Source organism: Rattus norvegicus, chromosome 14 (assembly GCF_021556685.1).
Source record: "Rattus norvegicus strain SHRSP/BbbUtx chromosome 14, alternate assembly SHRSP_T2T, whole genome shotgun sequence".
NCBI lineage: Eukaryota > Metazoa > Chordata > Mammalia > Rodentia > Muridae > Rattus > Rattus norvegicus.
The window spans coordinates 33382139-33406204 of record NC_141547.1 but is presented as its reverse complement, the minus strand read 5'-3'; the positions used below and the strand labels follow the sequence as shown (position 1 = coordinate 33406204).

General features: G+C 47.3%; 1 protein-coding gene across 4 annotated transcripts in view; it reads left to right on the top strand.

The window, feature by feature from the left end:
• Window positions 1-24066, top strand: part of Pdgfra (platelet derived growth factor receptor alpha) — a 48471-nt gene that overhangs the window by 4599 nt on the left and 19806 nt on the right. For all 4 annotated transcript variants that reach the window (XM_087582318.1, NM_012802.1, XM_087582319.1 and 1 more), the window contains 11 exon segments: window positions 5029-5086; window positions 6307-6624; window positions 10768-11028; window positions 11837-11967; window positions 13735-13906; window positions 13992-14181; window positions 17462-17577; window positions 19019-19145; window positions 21284-21477; window positions 22121-22215; window positions 22431-22563. In XM_087582318.1, the coding sequence (XP_087438444.1) occupies window positions 5041-5086; window positions 6307-6624; window positions 10768-11028; window positions 11837-11967; window positions 13735-13906; window positions 13992-14181; window positions 17462-17577; window positions 19019-19145; window positions 21284-21477; window positions 22121-22215; window positions 22431-22563 (1783 nt within the window). In that variant the 5' untranslated portion in view covers window positions 5029-5040.

Below are 24066 nucleotides of genomic sequence, written 5' to 3'. Positions count from 1 at the left end.
GGCTCTCAAGGCGCGACTGCGTCTTGGTCCCTCTCTGGGCAGTGGTGATGATAGTTATGCTGATGGTAATGATGGCGGTTATGTTTGTTCCTCACCGAATTCTCTTGAGGTCCCCAAGGAAATTTAGCATTTTAAACAGGAGTTTTGGTATTTCTGCTTCCACGACTCGGAGTTCAACTGCAAGTCATCATGAAACTTAAAAGTAAAAATCAAGCTAAGATATGGTAAAAGTTGGGACATTTTAAGCCAGAATTGGTTTCAATGGCGCCTGCAGCCCAGACTGCCGTGACACTGGTTCTTGAACCAACACTGCCATCTGCTGTCTGTTCTAAAGAACTGCATATGCCTCTGCGTGGGCTTGGCGTATTCCAAACAAGTATTGGTAGGAGGGAAGTTGGTAGGAAGTTCGTTCCCTCCCTCCCTCCCTCCCTCCCTCCCTCCCTCCCTCCCTCCCTCCCTCCCTCCCTCCCTCCCTCCCTCCCTCCCTCCCTCCCTCCCTCCCTAAAACTTTAAATTGTATTTCAGGCGTATGGGTGTTTTTTGCTTATATGTATATATGATTCTTGTGCACGCCTGGTGTCTTCTAAGGCCAAAAGTGGGTTCCAGGTTCCTGAGTCTGACCTGCCCTGCGGGTGCTGGGACTTGAACCCAGAGAACACTCAGTGACCTTAACCACTGTGCTATTCCTTCAGCCCCTTTTGCTCTTGAGGATCACAAAGATGATTTTACTAATTTTTCTTTCCTGCGAGTCTGCAACAGTCACATTTTCAGACATTTGTGTAGTTTCCAACTCTGTCTGTGTGTGTGTGTGTGTGTGTGTGTGTGTGTGTGTGTGTGTGTGTGTGTGGTCTACAGGTCAAAGTCAGTCCCTCCAAATGCTCTATAAGTATGGCTGAGCTACATCAAGTCTTAATAGCTACTCTTTGACACTTACATAACAAACAGTGTTTACGTGAGGGGACCTGTAAGAAAGGAAACAGGGTTTGTTCCTTCTGTAAACCCAGTGTGTGGGCTTGGTGGCTTCAAGCCACGGTCCATTTTCCTATTCATTTAGTGACAGTGTTACTTTATTCTTTCATTGTTACATATCTGATACAAAGAAACCAGAAAGGCCTATGAACCCAGGCTGTCCCTTAAAATTCGTGTGTGTAAAAGTGTCCCAGCACCCTGCCCCTTATTGGAATATCTAATAGTGGGTGCTGGCAGGTCAAAACACAACAGACCCTGGTGGGGTACAGGTCTGGGAAACATAATTTGGGCTAGAAAACGCAGAAGTGGCCGCCACTGCAGACTAGTATTTAAGCCTGCCTAGGCTGAAGTTCTGAGACTGAGTAGAGAGAGGAAAACCAAAACAAAAACTGAGATGTGTTATTTTCATAGTTAGAATTAACTTAGGAGAGCCGAAATTAACCAGACCTCGGAAATCTGAGTCTTGAAGAGCCTCGGTGGCTCTGGGGCTGAGAGTCTCCTGTGGTCTTTAATTGGGACAGGGCGGGGTGGATTTCGTTGTCCAGTGGCTGAACAGCTGAATCCATGAGTTTCTCCCTTACTGTCGGGGAAGCTGGCCCCAGCCTCAGGGGAATGGTAGCTCTTCTGAAAGAAAGCTTGCATCCTGTTACTTTCCAACTTGCCCTGTGGTCTCGGGTGAGAGACTCACCTTCAGGGGGGGATTTCACCTTTGCAGTGGGGTGACTGGGATGGTGCAGAGCTCTGTAGCAGGAGGATCTGGAGTTCAAGGCCAATCTGGGCTGCATCGTGTATATGGAAGAACGAACTAGAAAGGGAGGGAAGGAAGAGGAGAGGGATGGAAAGGGGGTGGGCGGAGACAGCGGCTGCAATCAGTTTGACTTCTGTGGTTTAGGGCTGTTCGTGTTAGTTAATGTTGCAGAATTGTCACGGTGATGCTAGCTAGAGGTTTACCTCCTCCTCCTCCTCCTCCTCCTCCTCCTCCTCCTCCTCCTCCTCCTCCTCTTCCTCCTCACTAGGCAGAAGGAAGAGTTGTGGGGTGTCTAGGGCTTCACTTGCTTAGTAAGGAGGGATTAAGGGACCTGGCACCATCTAACATCTTAGGCCTCTGCAGGAAGAGCCAAAGTGAGCATCAGACACTTTGAAACTGCACACTTGTCCTTCAGGACGCAGGGAGGCCATCAGGCAAGCCCATGATGGTTGGTCTCAAGTTAGAGATAAGACGGAAGCTCAGAGGGATGGACGGGGTGTCAGAGTTGGAATCAGAATCTGGTCTGATGCGATGCGCAGCGCGTCTTCCATGAAGGAATGAGAACAGCAGGTTACAGAGGTCCCAGGCCCCTGAGGGGGAGCGAGGCAGCCAATCTCACACTCTGGTTTGTTCCTCCAACGGTGACACGGCTTTTGAGCTGTGAACACCGAGGCTGGAGACTGACACCCAACGTGGATTCAGCGTGGGAGCGAGACACAGTATTTATCTGTTTATTTATCTGTGATAAAGTCTCTGGGGCTGGAGCGACGGCTCAGCGGTTAGAGCACTGACTGCTCTTCCTAAGCACCCGAGTTCAATTCCCAGAAGCCACATGGTGGCTCACAACCATCTGTAATGAGATCTGATGCCCTCTTCTGGTGTGTCTGAAGAAAGCCACAGTACTCCCACACAGAAAATAAATAAATCTTTTCTTTTTAAGTCTTTTAGAGCCCAGGCTAGCCTTTTGTCTCTACTTCACTATGCCTGACTAATAAGTGATTTGATTTAAAAGTACATCCATGTATTTATTATCCCTGTGTGTGCCACAGTACACACGTGGAGGCCGGAGGACCTGTGTGGGAGTCAGCTCTGTTTCCTCACCATTTGGGTCTTGCAGCTCTGACTCAGGTCGTCAGGCTTGGGAGCAAGCAAGCATCTTTACCCACCAGACCGTCTCATCAGCCCCATTCATAATTAAAAAAAAAAAAAAACAAAAACCAAAACCTGTTATTCCTCCTTGCAAAGTGTTTAGCCCCCATTGCACCGACTTTCAGTGCTACGAGCCTCGGATTGTGTAACCTCGGCTCTCCCATCTGTCTGTCTGACCCGCGGATGTTCCCGGATGCTGACTGAAGAGTGGTACTTGCAGAATGGGAAAGCACCAGTAAAACCAAGACTCCCTTCTGGAGATCTTCCATAAAGCAAGCACGGGGAGTCTCTTTCTCTTTCTCACTGTGGGACGGACGGGCTACAATAATTCGTGGCCGGATTGTCTGTGTCACAGATGAGTAACGCCATGCACCTTCATAAATACACCCAGTTTTGCCAGTCAGGCAACTGCTGCTCTCAGAGTCTGGAGTTAGAAATCTTAAGCAAACACATGTGGACATTTGCATCGTTATCACTCTCTCAGAGGCCCTGTTTTCGTTGCCCACTTTGAAGGCCAGTAAATCATCATCCCTGGCAGCAAGTCCACCATATCTGGACACACAGAAGGAAATTTGCTGGAGCCTTGCTGGGATAGAATGTTCTTCAGAGGCTGCTCTGTCCGTGTACTGGGTCCTTTCTCTTGAGCTTAGTGGGGCTCGAAAGATCCTGCTGGTCCTGGCTGGGAGGTACAGGCTGGGGAGATACAGGATGGGAACGTGATAAAACCCCAGCCTGCAAGCTGGCGCTGGGAGCTGCTTTGTAGCTGGCCAAGTGGCTTGTCGGTGGGAGGTTGATATTTGTGTGTACAAACACACAGGCCCTGACTGCTAATTGTGGTAAATCAGGCAACCAGCCTGGCTCTGGGGCCTGCTGTGGCCGTCACCACAGCAGTTTGGAAACTACATCCTCCGGCACCTGCCAACATCCTCAGAGACCATTAAGCCAGACAGCATCTTTCTAAGTGCATTTGGTTCACAACCCTGCAATTAGGTTTTCTAATTATGGTGTATAGAGGAGAGGGGTCAGGAGCAGGTTGTATTAGGAAAGAGTGGGCACAGAAAGGCTAACCTTTCCCAGATCTGTAGGAATTGCTTGCCTGCCAGTCTACCAAAATTGGTGAGTTCCAGGTTAGACAGAGACCTTGCCTTAAAAAGAAATAATAGTGTAGGATGATTGAGGAAGACACCTGATGTCAACTCCTTGCTTCCACATACACCTGTACACACACACACACACACGCGCGCGCGCGCGCGTGTATACACACACACAATCAAATGCACACAGAGACACAGATTCAGACACACAAACACACACATACACACACGCACGCACTCACTCACTCACTACTGGATCTGCCCCTGGTTATGTTTTTGGATCATTTGCTAAACCTCTGTGCCTCACAGTAAGAAACTGTGACGGATGACGGGCCCCCCCTGAATAGCGAGTTCTAAGAAGGAGCCTTTCTACTCCCCAGAATTTGGTCTGCAGAGACCTTGACAATGAGTGGTGTTTTCCATGCCTCACAATTGATGGAATTTCATGTACATCCACCATGCTGGGCCTCTCCTCTCTTCTCTCTATTGTCCCTTTGTCTATGTGCCTGTCCTGGGCTTTGCAAGCTTCTAGTGGCCTGGCTGTACGTACAGGTCCCCCAAGAACACAGGCTGGAAGCCAATGCTCTCACAGGCCTCTGTTTCACAGAGGCTGCCTCCAAACTAGGGCTGCCTCGAAACCACAGTTTATCGTCAAATTGTTTGTTCCAGCCCAAGGAACTTTTCTGAAAGTGAGAAGGTTGAAACTGCTGATGAACTATGACACGAAACAAGGGACAGCCCTTGTGAAGCAGAGATTTCTCCAGCTTAGATGCCAAGAAAGTTATAACATTTATTGCTCCCCTTCCCCCCCACTCCCTCCACCCCCGTGGATACAGGGTCTGCAGACCTTGGCACGACTTTCAGGCTCCACCATTCTCATTGATACTTCCCTCTCAGTGGTCTGACTGTATTAGCTGTCAACCTGAAGCCGGGACATGCTTCTGCTGATGTACCATTGAGGATCTCCACTGGGGGGGACCTGGATCCCCATTGTGGGAGGACCTGGCTCTGAGTGGTTTTCCATTTGGCTAATGCTGTTTATTTATGTTTGTCTCTTGTCCTTTGCAGTTCTCAGGAGCGATGGGGACCTCCCAGGCCTTTCTGGTCCTCAGCTGTCTCCTCACAGGTAAGTACCTTCATTTGCATCCTTTGTTCTCCTATGTCTACACTCCTTGGGCCTCTCACCTGCACACAGGTCCATAGGGGGTGAGAAGAAACCAACAGTTCTCCAGGAACTCTTGATACCCTTGGCTAAATGGCGCCAACTCCATTTCAAATCAAACACTTTCTATCAATGGTCTGAGGGTATGAATAATCTCCATGCTGTCTAAACGTGCCCGCCACCTTCTTCCCCTCTCTGGGGATGGATGGGCTTACAGCAAAGGAGGGGCAGATCGATTTGAGCATATTCAAATAGAATAAATACTCCGGCACCCTTCTTCAGGCTTAGTGACTCCAACCTGTGATCCCAGTCACTCGGGAGGCAGGAAGATCATAAATTCACAGTGTGCCAGGGCTACATGGTGAGACCCTGTCTTTAAACCAAAATGAAAAGAGGGTTGGGGAGATGCTCGGTGGTCGAGCGCCTACCTGGCACTTGGGAGATTCTATCCACGTGTTTATGTGTTGCAGACATTACTCTAGAGACCATGAATTAATAATTAGGTCAGAACTCGTCTCCTTTTTCTCATCAGTCCAGGGGAGCTAGAGTGAAACGTGACGCTTGGAGATTAGTCCCGAGCCCCTCCCTGCCTGCGTCTTATTTATTACTTGTGGATTGAAACCCATGCCTTCCGGCTTAGGCGTTTGGAAATCATTAAGGAGAGATGGCGTGCCAGAGGGCGGCACTGAGGGAAGACGCGACTCTTGAGTGAGCCCAGATCTGCTCTGTGCTTTGTTCCGCGTCTCTCCCTGCCCCTCTTCTCACATCTCCTGCCCACTTTCTTTCTTTCTTTCTTTCTTTTTTAAACTGAGGGAAACTTCTGCAGGGCATATGCAAGATAAAGAAGCCATATGTGCCTGAGTGCAGACCGCACTGGGATATTTTATGGTCACACATAAGAGTGTGAAATATGGAATTAGAATCAGACATCCTTTATCCATTGGAGTGTTTGGAGGGGTGAATACGGGGCGTTTGCTGGGGCTGTTGAGGCCGTTGGAACACTTGCTGCCCTCAGCAGATGCAGTGGCTGCTATAATGGGGGGCCTTTCATGTGCATCCAGAGCAGCGGAGTTTCACGTAGAAATGGCCGTTGTTCCTGTAAGCCGCTACTGTGGCTCCTCTCAGTGCTCTGGAGGAGCCGTCCTCTCTGGCTGGTCCTATTCAATGGCCGTTCCTCTCTACAGGGCCGAGCCTCATCGTCTGCCAGCTCTTATTACCCTCCATCCTTCCAAATGAGAATGAGAAGATTGTGCCGCTGAGTTCGTCCTTCTCTCTGAGATGCTTCGGGGAGAGCGAAGTGAGCTGGCAGCACCCCATGTCTGAAGAAGAGGACCCCAACGTGGAAATCAGAACCGAGGAGAACAACAGTAGCCTCTTTGTCACGGTGCTGGAAGTGGTCAACGCCTCAGCGGCCCACACCGGATGGTACACTTGCTATTACAACCACACTCAGACAGAAGAGAGTGAGATCGAAGGCAGGCACATTTATATCTATGTACCAGGTGAGTGGCGGGGCTTTCACACCGCGCTGCAGCCTGTCCTGCCTGCCTCTGAGCCACCGTGTTAAGGTTCATAAAACACAATTCATAAATGTTTATCGCAGAGAGACTGCAAGGTAGAAAACACAGTTTTTTCCCTTCCTTTGTCTCTCTCTATCTGTTTCTGTGTCTGTCTGTGTCTGTCTCTGTCTCAGCATGTTTCTCTCTGTCTCTCTGTCTCTGTGTCAGTTTCTGTCTCAGTGTGTCTCTCTCTGTCTCAGCATGTCTCTCTCATCTGTCTCTGTGTCTGTCTGTGTCTGTCTCTGTCTCTGTGTCTCTCTCTGTCTCTCTGTCTCTGTGTCAGTCTCTGTCTCAGTGTGTCTGTCTCTGTCTCAGCATGTCTCTCTCTGTCTCTGTCTCTCTGTCTCTGTATCAGCCTGTCTCAGTGTGTCTCTGTCTCAGCATGTCTCTGTCTCTGTCTCTCTGTCTCTGTCTCTCTGTCTCTGTGTCAGTCTCTGTCTCAGTGTGTCTCTCTCTGTCTCAGCATGTCTCTGTCTCTCTCTGTCTCTCTGTCTCTGTGTCTCTGTGTCAGTCTCTGACTCAGTGTGTCTGTCTCTGTCTCAGCATGTCTCTGTCTCTCTCTGTCTCTGTCTCTGTCTCTCTGTCTCTCTCTGTCTGTCTCTGTCTCAGTGTGTCTGTCTCTCTATCTCTGTCTCTCTCCCTCTCCTGCTTATAAGCCAGAGGAGGACACTATGTCCTGCTCTCTCCCTGTACTTGATTCTCTCACTGGAACTCTCACTGAGGCTGGAGCTAAGTCGGGAACCGGCAAACTCAAGCTATCCTCCTGCTTCCGCCTTCCACAGAGCGAAGGATATAGATTTATTTTACATGGGTCTTTGGGATTTGAACTCTGGTACGCATGCTTTTGCAGCACACGCTCTTACTCACTGGGCCTTCTCCTCAGCTCTATGTCCGCCTGCCTGCCTGCCTGCCTGTCTGTCTGTCTGTCTGTCTGTCTTTGGTTCCTGAGCCTCTTGCTGTTCCAGCTCATAGTAATCCCAGGTTCCGCCTTCTGAGTGCTAGGGTTAAAGGCATGGGGTGCTTAGCTTGCTTGTTTTGGTTTTGGTTTCGTTTATAAGATAAAGTCTCCTTATGCAGACCAGACTGGCTCTGAACTTACCAACCTCACCTCCCGAGGCACAGAAAGAATTATTTGCATTTGGTACGAGATTCCGATATTTGTTGTTGTTGTTGTTGATTTTGAGATGAGAGCCTGGTATGTTGCCCAGGCTATCCTCAAACTGCTAGATTCAGCGAGTCCTCCTGTCTCAGCCTCTCAGGTAGCGGAGACTACCCACATTATGAGCAGCAAAATGCACAAATGAAATACAGATCATTTGCACGTTCAAACCAAGAAAAATTCATGGAAGGCTTGGAGAGGTGGTTCCGGTTTGGGAGCATTCTCAGCTCTTGCAGAAGGCCCAAGTTTGTTCCTAGGACTCAACAGAGATGTATCTGGCTGTTATTACCATGGGAATAGAGCCCTCTCCTGGCCTCTACCTGTACTGCATACACGTAATGTATGCATCCAGCTAGAACACTGGCGCACACACAAAACAAACAAACAGACAAATACATGGTATTTAATAAAGACGGCCGTGTGGCTGGGGATATAACTCAGTAGCAGAACACTTTCTCAGCATGTGCAAGGCTGTAGATTCTACGGAGAAGTGCTCATGGTCAAGGTCAGGGCTCTACTCATTTTGAAAAGTCTTTACTGTGGCGTGTCTTTCACTGGGATAGTGCAAAAGGAATCAAATTCTATTTGGTTCAGTCAATGTGAGCGAGCGCTTACAAGTGTATCAGGCACCGTGCCTTGTGTAGGATGCAGGGTGAACAGGCAAGCCTTGCTTTGGATATTTACAGTTCGCTAGGATAGATTCCAAATAGCCACCCCGTGTCAGCTTTCATACAAATGTGCATTTCCTTTTGACAAGTGGGAAGGACTTCTTCTGGCCTTTGTCCCTAACATTTAGGGGCATTTCCGTGTTAATGATAGAATCCTGTGTTTGCTGACAAGCGGATGCCAAGACGGAAGTTACGTGCATTGGGTTTAGAAGGGGCAAGCCCTAGGAAAGGGGTGAGAATATCCAGCACGGCCCTGCTGGACTCCATTAAGTGGATCAGTACTGCATGGCCTTCTTGCCCACAGCCCTCGGGTGCCCTCAGTCATTGACCGGAAGCATTGCCGGGGAGTGTGACTTTAGGTTCTGAGGGCTATAGGGCTAGGCTTCAGATAGTCAAGCCCCCTGTGGTTGGAGTGATGTGCTTTTTCTGGAACCCAGGCTTACCTAAAAGCTTCAGATGCATTTGGGTGAGATGCCCTCCTTCCCCCCTCTCCCCTGCTCTCACCCTTTGCCGGTCTGTAGCTGTCGGTATCTGTGCACAGCGTTGTCTCCTGATATGAACAGCTGTACCAAGAAGGACCTGGGTGTTACCTGTACGTCATATAGGTAGTAGTTGGTAGTCGGGAAGATTAGTCTTGGAAAGGAAAGCCCCACTGAAGCATGAGATATCAGTCTATCTACCTGGACCTGTAATGGATGATTACCTCTTTGAAGTCTTTGTGGACAGGGTTTAGGCGTTTGGAACTCTGGTCACAGATTAGGACAATGGGTATATTGTTGGAGAATGGAAAGAGCTTTGGAATACAGGCGGGCTGCCATTTGCACCCTGCTTTTACTGCACATACATGGGTGCTGGGGATCTGAACTCTGGTCCTCACGTTTGCATGGCCAACATTTTACTTCTGTCCAGCTCTGAAATGTCTTTTCTGATAATAGAACACTTTGTTGTGAAAAGGACAGATATTTAGCACATTGCTTTAATGCTATACATGGATGTTGTTGATGGTGGTGGTGGTGGTGGTGGTGGTGATGATGATGATGATGGTGATAATTATGATGATGAACACATAGATTCCCTTCAGTGAGAGTTTCTAACCCTGGAGGGTTTTCTCCGTGCTGTGAACAGATGGACTATGGCCTCGTTAAAAGTGGCTCTCGAGGGGCTGGGGATTTAGCTCAGTGGTAGAGCACTTACCTAGGAAGCGCAAGGCCCTGGGTTCGGTCCCCAGCTCCGAAAAAAAAAAAAAAAAAAGAACCAAAAAAAAAAAAAGTGGCTCTCGAGGTTTCAGTCTGCCTAAACTAGTCTGGATTTTTTTTTCTTCCCAGTTCCCACCTCCAGTATGAACACGACCCAACACTATCCAGTGTTGTTCTGTGGGACCTTCTCTGGGGCAGTTATAAAGCCAGGCCCTGCTGCAGCTAATGCTGCTGACAGAATCTTAGTACTGCTCACCACAGCAGTTCTGCTAGGGACACTTTGCCAAGAAAGGCTTCCAACTGTGGAATCATCCCTGCTGGGTGTCAAGTGGGTCTTTGGGTAGCTGAGAGCATGCTCTGCCTCTGCTCTTGGTATCCCACCGCTCCTCTCAGCCCGAGCTTCTTATTTCCTGAGAGACATTTGTGCTACTCGTCAATGATACCAGCTATAGGCATCGTGGGTTTCTAAGAGCAGTTCATGTGATAAGAAGTATGTCTGGACAAGGTAGTGGATACCCAAGGGGATTGATCATGAGTTCAAGGACAGTAAGACATATACTAGTCCAGACTGGGTAACACAGCAAGACCTTATCTTAAACAAAGCCAAACATAACTAATGTGAAAAGTAATAAACAAACAGACATACAAAAGAGACAAGGACTACAACTGTTCTCTTGATTTTCAAAATTTCGATGGGGCATCCAGACTGGTGTTTCTAATAATTGCCAGCACTTAGCTGTTGTTTCTGTTTGATTTTTAAAGTTCCTTTCTGCTTGCCAAAATAACGAATGTTGGTGGTAGCGCGACTCTTGTGTATAGGTGCAAAGGTAACATTCAGACCTAGCAAGAGTAATGCCAGGCTGGGGTTATAGTTCAGTCATAGAGAAGTTGTCTAGCATGTGTGGCCCTATGAGATGTATCCTTAGTACCACCAACACGTTGACATTGATGATGATGATGACGACGACGATGATGACAGAACACTTTTTTCCTCTCTATATGTGTGTAAAAATGAAATGAAACCTTAATAGATTCTTCTTTCTTTCTCTCTTTGAAATCACAGACCCAGACATGGCCTTCGTGCCTCTCGGCATGACGGATTCTTTAGTCATTGTGGAAGAGGACGATTCTGCCATCATACCCTGCCGCACCACGGATCCAGACACTGAAGTAACCTTGCACAATAACGGGAGGCTGGTGCCTGCCTCCTACGACAGCAGGCAGGGCTTCAACGGAACCTTCAGTGTGGGGCCTTACATCTGTGAGGCCACCGTCAGAGGGAGGACGTTCAAGACCAGCGAGTTTAACGTTTATGCCTTGAAAGGTACTCTCACCTCTTTTAAGTCAGAGCAATGGGAACACAAGGACTTTCAGTTTGATCATTGCCTCTTCCTTCACTGTACAACGTGGCTGTAATAACACAGGCTTAAAAAACACCACAGGCCGAACTTGCTTCTACGTGTAAGACTGCACGCTCCCCGAAAAGTATCGCAAGGAATTCTTTCTTGCATTAGCCTCTTACTATTTGGTTAACATTCTTGACTACACAGCCCTGAGAAACAAACATACACCCCAGGGGGGTTGGAGTCCTAGATTAATTTCAGTAACTTAAGAATTAAGCGATTTCGGTTTTGAAGGAAGTCTATAGTTAAAGAGGCTAAACTGCTTCCCTTTGATGTGAGGGGTTGGCTTGACTGGCGAAGTCCGCACTGGCGGATTTTAGGGAGGACTTTACACGGAGCAGACGTGAGAAAATGTCACTTGCCTCTTGTTACAAACTTACTTTGTGCTGGGCTCTGGGGAGGCGCGAAGAATAGAAGTGACACAGAATAGAAGTGACAGCCAGGGGCACAGAGCCTCAAGGTGGCTTGTAAGGGTGCAGCCATACGGCCCAGGCATGTGGTGTTCTGGTTAAAAGAGACTGAGTTTTACTGTTGTTATTATTTGGTATTTCTGCCCTATCCCAAGTGGTGTAAGACTCCGAGTCCAGGTTTCTCAGACATTCCAGTGTTTGCCTTGGTTACACTAGTTAGGACACGATTTCTCATAGTTTTTAATGAGCCCGATTCAGCTGCAGGTTTTACTCTGAGATCCTAACTATACTGTATATTTTGTTTGTCACGTCCTCACAGCCACGTCAGAACTGAATCTGGAGATGGACACACGCCAGACTGTGTATAAGGCAGGAGAAACGATCGTGGTGACCTGCGCCGTCTTTAACAATGAGGTGGTTGACCTGCAGTGGACTTACCCTGGAGAGGTGGTAGGTACCCCGGATAGGGAGTGCATGGAGCTGACGCAGCAGGACTCCTAATGTATACATGCCAGAGGTGTTTCTTGAGGATGGGCACATCCCTGAGCTTCGCCAGGCCTCGGTTTCCCCATCTGGACAATGGGCACATTCGACTCCAGAACTTTTAAATTTTCTCAGTCAGGGAGAGTTTGACATGACCACAAAGGGACATGCTTCCCTTGAGGAGGCAGAAACAAACAAGAATGTTGTGTGGCTACAACACAAACGTTAAAACATCCAGAAGGCGAGAGAGGCCTGGGTTTTAGATATTAGCTGATGGCAGAGAGTCATGCATCCTCATTGTCTTGGCTCACACTCAGTGGGGCTGTGAGGCATCTGACAGTGTGGCTAAGCATCTATGTCATTGGGGTCTGTGGTTACCAAGCTGCGCGAGAGCACCTACTCCTTCCAGCTAACTGGGGAATAACTAAAGCCGCATCCGTTCTCCTGGCTGTAGGGAGTATATGAGAGCTATGTATGAAGAATATGAAAATCAAATGCAGAACTGGTGTTTAATACTGTGGATGGGGGATGGAGAGATGGCTCAGTGGTTAAGAGCACTGACTGCTCTTCCAGACGTCCTGAGTTCAAATCCCAGCAACCACATGGTGGCTCACAACCATCTGTAATGGGATCTGATGCCCTCTTCTAGTGTGTCTGAAGACAAGGACATATCTAAGTACAGTGTACTTACATAAAACAAATACAATAAATCTTTTAAAGAAAAGAGTTTAAAAAAATACTGTGGATGGGCTCCTTATAGGCAACAAAAACACACATATACAATTATGTATGGGGAACAAATCCATGTGTCAATTATATATACCATGAATGTATTTTTTCCTCCTTACTCTTTTAAAAAACAATACACGCACACACATATATTATTTATCTATTTATTTATTTATTTGAGTGCTTTACTTGCATGTGCGCCTGCATGACAGAAGAGGGCATTGGATCCCATTACAGAAGGTTGTGAGCCACCATGTGGTTGCTGAGAATTGAGCACATGATTCGCTGCTACATTACTGCCTTATCCCAGTGCTTTAATTTCTACTCGTCTTTGGTTTTGTGGAGCTCACTCTTGTAGCCCAGGCTGGCCTAGAACTTGCTACATAGCTCAAGCTAGCTTCATCCTCAGGGGATTAGTCCTGCTTCAGTTTCCCACATGCTGGGGTTAGAGCAGTGAGCCACCACACTTTAAAGCACGGCTTTTTACAGGGTCTGGATTTAGTATTACTTTCATCTCTTGTTACTGCATATGAAATGAACACAATAGCAGATGCATTATGGCATTTTCACACACACACACATACACACACACACACACACACACACACACACACATGACCATGCTCATCCACCATTAACGCTGCACCCCTGCCCCCGCCCACACCCCCCTGCCCCTGTCCCACCCCTGTTAGCAGGTTCCCTTCTTCTTTTAAGCTAGTCCCCTTCTTTCTTTCATGCCCTTTTACGATTTGTACGTGGCCCAGTTAGCTTAATTAAGGTGACTTCTAGGAGGATGGGCAAAGGGTTATGGCAGGAGCATGGGTCACTTAGCAGGGTCTACATTACTGAAGAGAATGTAGCCTCTAGCAACGATTGCCGATTGCCAAGTCTTCCAGGTGCACAGGGCTTAGGCCGGATGAGCCCACCTACGTTCACAAGCCCTGCATTAGGGCTCACTCTAGAAGGACCGTTTTGCATGACCATTTTTCTTGTGTGCCACTGTAGAGAAACAAAGGCATCACCATGCTGGAGGAGATCAAACTCCCGTCCATCAAACTGGTGTACACGCTGACCGTCCCCAAGGCCACGGTGAAGGACAGTGGAGATTATGAATGTGCTGCCCGCCAGGCCACGAAAGAGGTCAAGGAAATGAAGACAGTCACCATTTCTGTTCACGGTACCCACTACTCTCGTCAGTGGCAGTACTTGGTTGGGATGCGTCTGCTGTGGTCACTATTTAACGGGAACCCCTGCTTTCACAGAGAAAGGCTTCGTCCAGATCAGGCCCACCTTTGGCCATCTGGAAACTGTGAACCTGCATCAGGTCAGAGAGTTCGTGGTGGAGGTGCAGGCCTACCCGACCCCCAGGATATCCTGGCTGAAGGACAACTTGACCCTGATTGAGAATCTCACTGAGATCACCACCGATGTGCAGAGGAGCCAGGAGACGAGGTAAAGGGAGCCCTTCAAAAGCCACTCCTGAGAGCATCGGCCCACCGGACGTAGCCCCTGAGCCGAGCCGTGCTTACCACCACGTTTTAATCACGGCTTCGTCATGCTTTCATGATAACATGGCAGCCTGGCAATAACACATCCATAAGTATTTAACATCAAACGAGAAGAAAGGACTAACATGTTCTGTCCCCCAGTCAAGGACGGCACACTGTTTCTAGCTAAAGGTGAAGGAAAGATGGGGAATTGGATATGCTTGGATTCAATAGAGTCCTTGATAGCCATCATATTTCAGCAGACTTATGAACTGATTTCACCCGTGAGGTGATTCGCGTGTAAGCCTACAAGTCACCAAATGCCATTGTTCAGAGTGCGTCTGCCCCAAATCCAAGATTCCACTGAGATGTAACTGGGGTCTCCTTAGATCTGACTGCAGTGATGGTGCAGGTTGTTCTTACCTCTGACTGCCCTCCTGCCGTTGGTCACCCCTGGGTCTCTTGTGTCCCTTGCATGCTCGGCAAGCACTCTACCACTGGGCACTGCAATTTCTCTTGAAGTTTTTGAGCCATGAGTAGAACTCAGGAGTCAGAGGTGCACTTTTTTTTTCTTCTTTTTTGAGACAGAGTCTCCTTCTGTAGCCTAGGCTGACCTTAAACTCTCAACAATCCTCCTGCCTCATAGCCTATAGGATTATGGGTATGAACCACTGTACCATTTAAAGTAGTTATTTCCATGCTTGTTGTTGTTGTTGTTATTATTATTATTAGTAGTAGTAGTAGTATTGTTGTTATTAATATTTTGTTTTCTGGGACAGGGTCTTGCTATGTAGTCATGCCTGGCGTCAAGCTCATACTGATTCTCATGCCTCAGCTTGCAAGTGCTGGGAGACACAGGGTCTTCCTGGCACAGCTGACATTTCACGGGTGTCTGAGCAGGAATTCCAGGCTGTAATAAACAGCATTGGCAAGGCGTGTCTGTCAGGGGAGTGGCGCTAGAAAAATGCTCATTACTGAGATTTGAGAACCCTTCAGAACTTTGTCCTTTCATTCATGGTCAGGCAGCACCAGGTGAGCAGAGTGGCCACCTTCCTGGAGCTTAAAACCAGTGAACCTGCTGACTTTCGTGGCTGAACAAATGCGGGCTAAGAATGGCCTGGATCATTTGGCCATCAGCAGCCAGAAATCTAATCCAGTAATGGGCAGAGAGAGGAAAGCTAGTGTAGCCTGCTTTTCTATTAGTCCTGCACCTGAAGGGTATATTGAAGCCTCTGAAATGCTTTTTTTAAAATGATTTTTTATTGTTATTATTTTTATTTATTTGAGTACACACTAGATGTCTTCAGATACATCAGAAGAGGTCATCGAATCCCATTACAGATGGTTGTGAGCCACCATGTGGTTGCTGAGAATTAAACTCAGGTCCTCTGGAAGAACAGTCAGTGCTCTTAACCTCTGAGCCATGTCTCCAACCTCCTCTGGAATGCTTTTAATATAATTTAATGAATCTCAGAATGAGTGCTCTGTGGGTGCAATTATCATATTTTATATGTATGGAAGTGGCTAATAATTCCTGTGGGTAGTCTAATAATTCCTAGAATTTTGTTCCATCCCAGATGCTTTTGTGTATTGGGATGTTTTACAATGAAATGAAAAGCCAAATGTGAAAATAATGTATTTACACAATACACACACATACACGCACACACACACACACTCATATATACACATATGCACACATACACACAAATATACACATACATGCATATACACATGCTCATAAACACATAAACACACATACATGCATATACACATGCTCATAAACACATAAATACACATACACACATGTGCACACACCCAATAATACACACATACACACATACACATGCATATACACATGCTCATACACATACATACACACGTGCACACACCCAATAACACACACACACATACTCATACACACATACATGCACACACACATGCTTATATATATATACATATACACATGTGCACACATACATACACACACTCATACACACATATGCACATATACATGCATAAACACATGCTCATACACATGCATACACATGTGCATACATTCACTAATATACACATACACACATACACAAATACACACACTCATATACATATACACACATACATGCATACACACATGCTTATACATACACATATACACACATGCACACACACATACACTCATACACACATATACACATACATGCATACACACACGCTCATACATACACATACACATGCTCATATACACATACACACACACTTATACACACATACATACACATACACATGCACTCTTACACTCACATACATACACAAACACGCACTCTTACACACATACACTCTTACACACACACTTACACACACACTCTTACACACATACATACATATACACACTTACACTCTTACACACATACACACATACAGACATACACATACATACACACTTTTACACACACACATACACACACACAGAGGTACACAGTATAGGCAGGCACACACAACTGTATGTCTGAGGACAATTTTGGGGAGTGAATTGTTACATTGTATCTTGTTGAAGCAGGGTTTCTCTTGGCCCTGCCACTGTGCTGAACATTCCAGGCTAGCTGTCCCGAGAGCTTAGAGGCAATTCTCTTGTCCTTTTCTCCCATCTCACCACAGGAGTGCTGGGTTTGGAGATGGGCACCACTGCATCTGACTTTTTATATGGGTTCTGTGGATTGAATTCAGCCCACCAAGCTAGAGCAGCAAGCACTTTTACCATCCTAAGTGTTCTCATTTTAAAGGTCTTTTCTTTTTCATTCAGGAATGAGGTCTTGCAGGGAGGTGGTGACACACATGTTTAATCCCAGCGCTTGGGGAAGCAGAGAGGCAGGAGGATCTCTGTCAGTTTGAGGCCAGCCTGGTCTACAGAAGAAGTTCCAAAATAGCCAGAGATACAATGAAATCCTGTCTTTAAAAACAAACAAAACAAACAAACAAACCACCACAAAAATAATCCAGAAATGAGGTCTTGCCTTATTGGTGCTACTGGAGATGACTTATGTCAAAATACTTGGCTTTTTTATTGTCTATGAGTGAGACCTTCAGTGTGTGGAAACTAGATCAAATTTTAGAAAAGATATTGATAGTGACAAGATTTTTTTTTTTTTTTTTAGAAATAAAATTTCAACCACAAAGTGAAGCTCCTTAAACAGTTGGTGTTTATTTAGTTCCTGCTTATTAAAGGAAACTTCTTGTCTCTTAAGGTATCAAAGCAAATTAAAGCTGATCCGGGCTAAGGAAGAAGACAGCGGCCATTATACCATTATAGTTCAGAATGACGACGACATGAAGAGCTACACGTTTGAGCTGTCAACTCTAGGTATGTAAAGGTCGTGTAAAGGTTCTGCTCTCATGGATGACTGTCCCACAAAGACACCTCAGCTCTTCTCTTCAAAGCCTTGGAGAAAAAGCAAGACCTTGAGGTAGAAGTTGGGACTGGCCCTGACAGATGTCAGGGGCTATGTCATTGTGCCTGAAAATTCAGGTCCATTTGGGGCATTCCTCACCCCAAACTCTGAAATGCTCCAAAATCTGAAACATTGTTTCTTATCAGGGGAGGAGTTGAGATAGAGTCTACATATGTAGCCCAGGCTAGCCTTGAGGTAACAATTTTCCTGCCTTGGCCTCCCAAGTGCTGAGATTCCACCACCTCTAGCTCAAAATCTGAAAAATTTTGAGTGTTCACACAATGTCACAAGTGGAACATCCCGACCTGACATCTTGTGACAGGTCAGAAAATATTCAGGCATATAAAAATACTGTGTAAAATTACCACCTGGCTATGTGTACAAGGTGTGTGGGAGATATAAATGAATTACGTACTTAGGCTGAGTCCTTCCCCAAGACATCTCATTAGGACCCAACTTCGGAAAACCTCTGAAATCTAAAACACTTCTGGAGAAAAATATGTTCTGAGGAAAAATTTTAAAGTATGTATCATATAGTTGGAATTTTTATTTAGTTTAGTTTTTTAAAATATTTAATATTTATTTTTAACATTTGTTTAGTTTCACGTAATTTAAATTATTATTTACTTTAAATTAAAGTAATAAAAAGGTAAACTAAAAACTGTATATTTTCCAACCTCGTCATTATTATTACCATTATTTATTATTATTGGTGATCATTAAATAATTATAATTAATAATAATTAGTAAAAATTATTATCATTTGGTAATGGAATCCTGTGTTTTAAAAACAAGTCAAGGGGCTAGAGAGCTAGCTTGCTGCTTGCTGCTCTTGCAGAAGACTGGGGTCAGGTTCCGGCACCCACACGGTGGCTTACAACCATCCCTAACTCCAGTTCCAGGGCATCTGATAGTCTCTTCTGGCCTCCACATGTGACAGACACAAATGTGGTGCATATACACTCATGCCAGCAAAACACTTGCCTAACTTATTTGACTACAAATTGGTGAAAAGGTCTTTAAATCTAATGATGTCCCCATACACATTTGAGTGAAGGCTGCTTTGGCCAAATCCATTGGTCAAATGCAAAGAGAATGGTGGATCTCTTTCTTCCAAACAGAAGGACCACGGGCCCTTCTCACCTTCCTCCGTCCAGATATGAATCGCCCAGGCACAAAGCCCCCAACACTCACACTGACGTAGCTATTAATTAACTGAGTGGATCTGTTCAGGCTGGAGTCACTTCCGTCTAACTCATACAACTGGTCCCTGAGGACCTTTCCTGAACTCATAGCGACATTCTTTGGAGGGACAAAATCTGCTCAGCCCTGACTTCTCCTTTCCTCTCCCAGTTCCTGCCTCCATTCTGGAGCTTGTGGATGACCACCATGGCTCTGGCGGGGGACAGACTGTGAGGTGCACGGCTGAAGGCACCCCTCTTCCGAACATCGAGTGGATGATCTGCAAGGATATTAAGAAGTATGGAAACCAGATGTTCCTGTTCTTGTGTGGTCAGAATGTTTTCTCCGTGACGTAAAGGGCCTCGCGTGTATTTTATGTGTCTGGTTGACCTCTTTTTGGATTTGTGATTCTTCCTCTGCCCACAGCTCGGATTACTTACAAATCATACAATAGGTTTCTAAAGTAGATTCCATCTTTTGATGTGTGTGCGCACGCACATGCATGCATGTCCTCAAAGGGCCTTTAGTGTTATTTTTTTTTATTTTATTCTCCATTGTTTTTCAATTTCTCTTCTAAAATGGTCTCTAATGTGAAGACAAGAAGAATTGTAAAAACCTTTCTTGTTCACAGATTTTAACCGCACTAGCCAATACATGTGTAATCAGATCCTCATATATATGGATCTGTTGCAAACCAAGGTCTCACTCCCTCTGCAGCCCATGTTGACCTCAAACGCAACCTCCTCTTGCTTTGCTCTCCCAGGGGTTGGGGTTACAGGTGTGCACCACCACCCCGCCCAGCTCACATTTCTTACTTCTTACCATAAACGTCGTTGCAGTGGCTAGACTGACAATGCAGACAGAACGGAGAGCCGTGCCCACATGAGTATTCACACCCACTTGTTCTTTGGAAGCCAGGAGAGGGCACTGGGCGCCCTGGTAACAGGTGGTTGCGAGCATCCTATTAGGAGTGTTGGGAACCAAACGTGGGTCCTCCACAAGAACAGTGTGAGCGCTTCATTGATGGGCCATCTCTCTAGCTCCTCCTCCACCTTCTTAGGTAGGCCCACGAACTGTGTGCTCACACCACTCCCCATGGCGACTTGCTCCTTCCAGAAGGCTTCGAGTGTCTCTGCTTTCTGCTGCTGTCCTCACTGAGAGCTGCAGAGTGACTTGGGTGCTGGGATCTTTAGGTGTGATGATTTACCCCAGAAGACTAGTGCAGCCCTAGGGACCCCTTAGCAGCTCTTCCTGGGGTGGAAGATGAGGAGGAGGAGGAGGGGGGGAGGAGGGGGAGGAGGAGGAGGGGGAGGAAGGGGAGGAGGGGGAGGAAGAAGAGGAGGAGGAGGAAGAGGAAGAGGGGGAGGAAGAAGAGGGGGAGGAAGAGGAAGAGGAGGAAGAAGGGGAGGAGGAGGAAGAGGAGGAGGAGGAAGAAGGGGAGGAGGAGGAAGAAGAGGAGGAGGAAGAGGAAGAGGGGGAGGAAGAGGAGGGGGAGGAAGAGGAAGAGGAGGAAGAGGAGGAGGGGGAGGAAGAAGAGGGGGAGGAAGAGGAAGAGGGGGAGGAAGAGGAGGAGGAAGAGGAGGGAGAGGAAGAGGAGGGGGAGGAAGAGGAGGGGGAGGAAGAGGAAGAGGGGGAGGAAGAGGAAGAGGGGGAGAAAGAGGAAGAGGGGGAGGAAGAGGAGGAAGAAGAGGAGGAGGAAGAGGAGAGGGAGGAAGAGGAGGAGGAAGAGGAGAGGGAGGAAGAGGAGGAGGAAGAGGAGGAGGGGGAGGAAGAGGAAGAGGGGGAGGAAGAGGAGGAAGAAGAGGAGGAGGAAGAGGAGAGGGAGGAAGAGGAGGAGGAAGAGGAGAGGGAGGAAGAGGAGGAGGAAGAGGAGGAGGGGGAGGAAGAGGAGGAGGGGGAGGAAGAGGAGGAGGGGGAGGAGGAGGAAGAGGAGGAGGAAGAGGAAGAGGAGGAGGAAGAGGAGGAAGAAGAGGAGGAGGAGGAAGAGGAGAGGGAGGAAGAGGAGGAGGAAGAGGAGAGGGAGGAAGAGGAGGAGGAAGAGGAGGAGGGGGAGGAAGAGGAGGAGGGGGAGGAAGAGGAGGAGGGGGAGGAAGAGGAGGAAGAGGAGGAGGGTATTTTCAAAGGAGCAGGAGATTTGTATTGTTAAACATATTGGATGCTATCTTAGTTTGCTCACAGGTCCAAGATTTGAGATCGGTAGGTATATTTTGTGGACTTTATCGGCCTCCACAAACCATTAGCTTTGGTTGTCCATGCGGGATTATTCCTCTTGAGCAGGTGCAAACTAATTTTCATGTGAACATGCATAACAAAATGAGAAAGCTAACCTGTTGTAACCCCCAAATATGTGCAAGGTCAGCAATGTGGAAGGGTCACCGGTCACCGGTCATTGGGACTCTTGGTAATCAGATCTTATTTGTGTCACATTCCCTCTAGATGTAATAATGACACTTCATGGACAGTTTTGGCCAGCAACGTCTCGAATATTATCACGGAGTTCCACCAGCGAGGCAGGAGTACAGTGGAGGGACGAGTGTCCTTCGCCAAGGTGGAAGAGACCATCGCAGTTCGGTGCTTGGCAAAGAACGACCTTGGCATTGGGAACAGAGAGCTGAAGCTGGTGGCTCCCAGTGAGTTTCTCAGTAGGCAGGACAACTCCAGGTCACCAGCCAAGCCCTGTCTTCCTCAGGTGGGATGTGGAATCCCAGACAGGGGTCACGTAGTAACCAAGGTCCCGAGAGAGAAGTTCAAGCAGGCACTTGAAGCACTGGTCCGAATGCCAGGTCCTCTTGTTTGCACTCAGGGACCCAGCTGCATTTGCAGGGCTGTGGACATTCTTGCTTGTCATGTAGTCTGAGCACTGCGGCGTAGGGATAGAAAGTGAGGAAGGAGCTTTTGTCTCTCGATCCTCAGGAGAGTCAGGTTTGAGTCAGGAACATAGGAATGAAGCCAAAAGAAAGACAAACAAAAGGCAAAATTCACCTCTACTGTGAAACTTATGAGGTGGATATTTCTGCAGATAAAGTCTTCATCGTCTCTATTCAAATTGTCCAAAAGGAGATCTTTGGAAATGTTTTGTCCCAGGGAAGAATCACACACATTTAATTGCAAGGGTACAGGTGTTTGAGAGACAGTATAGGGAACCCCCAAAGTGACCTGGGGATCCTGGACATTTCCCCACCAGCAGGGAGACAGTCTCAGTTGGTTTCTCTCTGGCCTGCCATCCAGGAATAACTGACGAAGTTCTCTACTGTGTCTCTGTCTTGCCCCCAGCCCTGCGATCTGAGCTCACGGTGGCGGCCGCGGTGCTGGTGCTGTTGGTGATTGTCATTGTCTCTCTCATTGTCCTGGTTGTCATTTGGAAGCAGGTGAGTCTCTAGAACCTCCAGAATGAGAACGGCTGCATCTTTCAGTGTTTGGTTCAGAGAAGGGGTTTGGTAATTCCATGTGTGGTGAACCATGTTAGATACTTTATGGTGGACCACGGTAGACTTTCCTGGGTCCAGTCACTTTGGTTCTGTAGTGAAGCTCAGTTGCCTTGAGACCCTGGTAATTCACCAGTTACCCGCTCTGGTCGTTACAGAAACCACGGTATGAAATTCGATGGAGGGTCATTGAGTCAATCAGCCCTGATGGACATGAGTATATTTATGTGGACCCCATGCAGCTGCCTTACGACTCCAGATGGGAGTTCCCGAGAGATGGACTAGTGCTTGGTAAGTTTCCGTGAGGGTGACCTCCCAGGACCCCAGTGTCACCTACATAGCTTGGGACAGAATTGGAGACTTGGACTCCACTCACAAAGTTGGATATGGTGGTTCACACTCTTCATCCCAGCACTGGGGAGACTGAAGATGGAGGACTGTGAGTTCAAGACTAGCCTGGGCTACATGGACATCTGGAGCATGAGCTCCTTGGGGCTGAGAAGGGGACGTCAAGGGTCTAGCCTTGGTAAGGCCTCAGATTCTATCCCCCAAACTAAAAAAGGAGTTGGTGCACTGGGCATGGTAGTGTATACCTATAAGTTTGGACTAGGAGGGCAGAAGGATCCTGAGTTCAGTGTCATCCTGGCTATCAGGCCACCCTGGGCTACGTGAGACCCTGTAGCAAAATGCCAAAAGGAAAGAAATTCTTTTTTGTATTTTTTTTTGTTTCTATTCTTTTTTTTTTTGGAGCTGGGGACCGAACCCAGGGCCTTGCGCTTGCTAGGCAAGTGCTCTACCACTGAGCCAAATCCCCAACCCAGGAAAGAAACTCTTAATCGTATCCTTGGGATGATTTTGGCTTGGCAAAGATGTCACAATGGAAAAATGAAATACATTTCTGTAACTGAAGAGGACAGCTGAGAAGTGAGAGAACTCAGTGGGCTTCAGTCCGCTTTGAGGATTCATAAAATACTTCTTTATGCATGTGTAATATAGGATGTAAAAATGTATGCTGGTGTTGTGGTGCATGCCTCTAATCCCAGGGAGGCAGAAGGACTGGGAGTTCAAGGTCACACACACACACACACACACACACACACACACACACACACGTTAGAGCAAAATATAAAAAAGAAGTTAGCCCCTTTGGGGCTTTGTTACAATCAAGGGGCTCACCAGATGCAGTTTCCAGTTATCTGTCTTCTGTCTGTCTCTCTGTCTGTCTGTATGTCCATCTGTCTATCTCATGCCAAAGTTCAGAGCTAGGAGCTTACAGTCACTTGAGCCAAAGACAAGCAAAGCTTCCCTGCTTAGACCGGTGCTTCTTTAGTCTGTCTTCTACCACTGTTTCCCAGAAAGGCATCCAGAGCTTAGAGAAATCAGAAAGAAATAAAATGGGCAGTGGGGGCTGGGGGAGGAGGTGGGGATCGGGAGTAATAGAGCTATCCATCCCTTTGCCCCCGTCCTCTTGGCAAGGCCAAATTGCTGGAGGAACAGCACCTTTCTAGACATGGATGCTGGAGGCACAGACCGGAAGAGTGGACATGGCCACTCTTGGCGTCTTTCTGTGCCTGGGCTGCCCATGATCAGACCGGCTTCCTGGAAAAACCCCCCTTAGACCACATTCTCTTTAAGAGTGGAGACAACAGCGTTGATTTCTTTGTCTCTCTGCACAAAGAAGGGCTGTGCTGGCACGTACAGCCTCTGGTCTAGGGACCTTGCTGGCACGTACAGCCTCTGGTCTGGGGTCCTTGCTGGCACGTACAGCCTCTGGTCTGGGGACCTTGCTGGCAC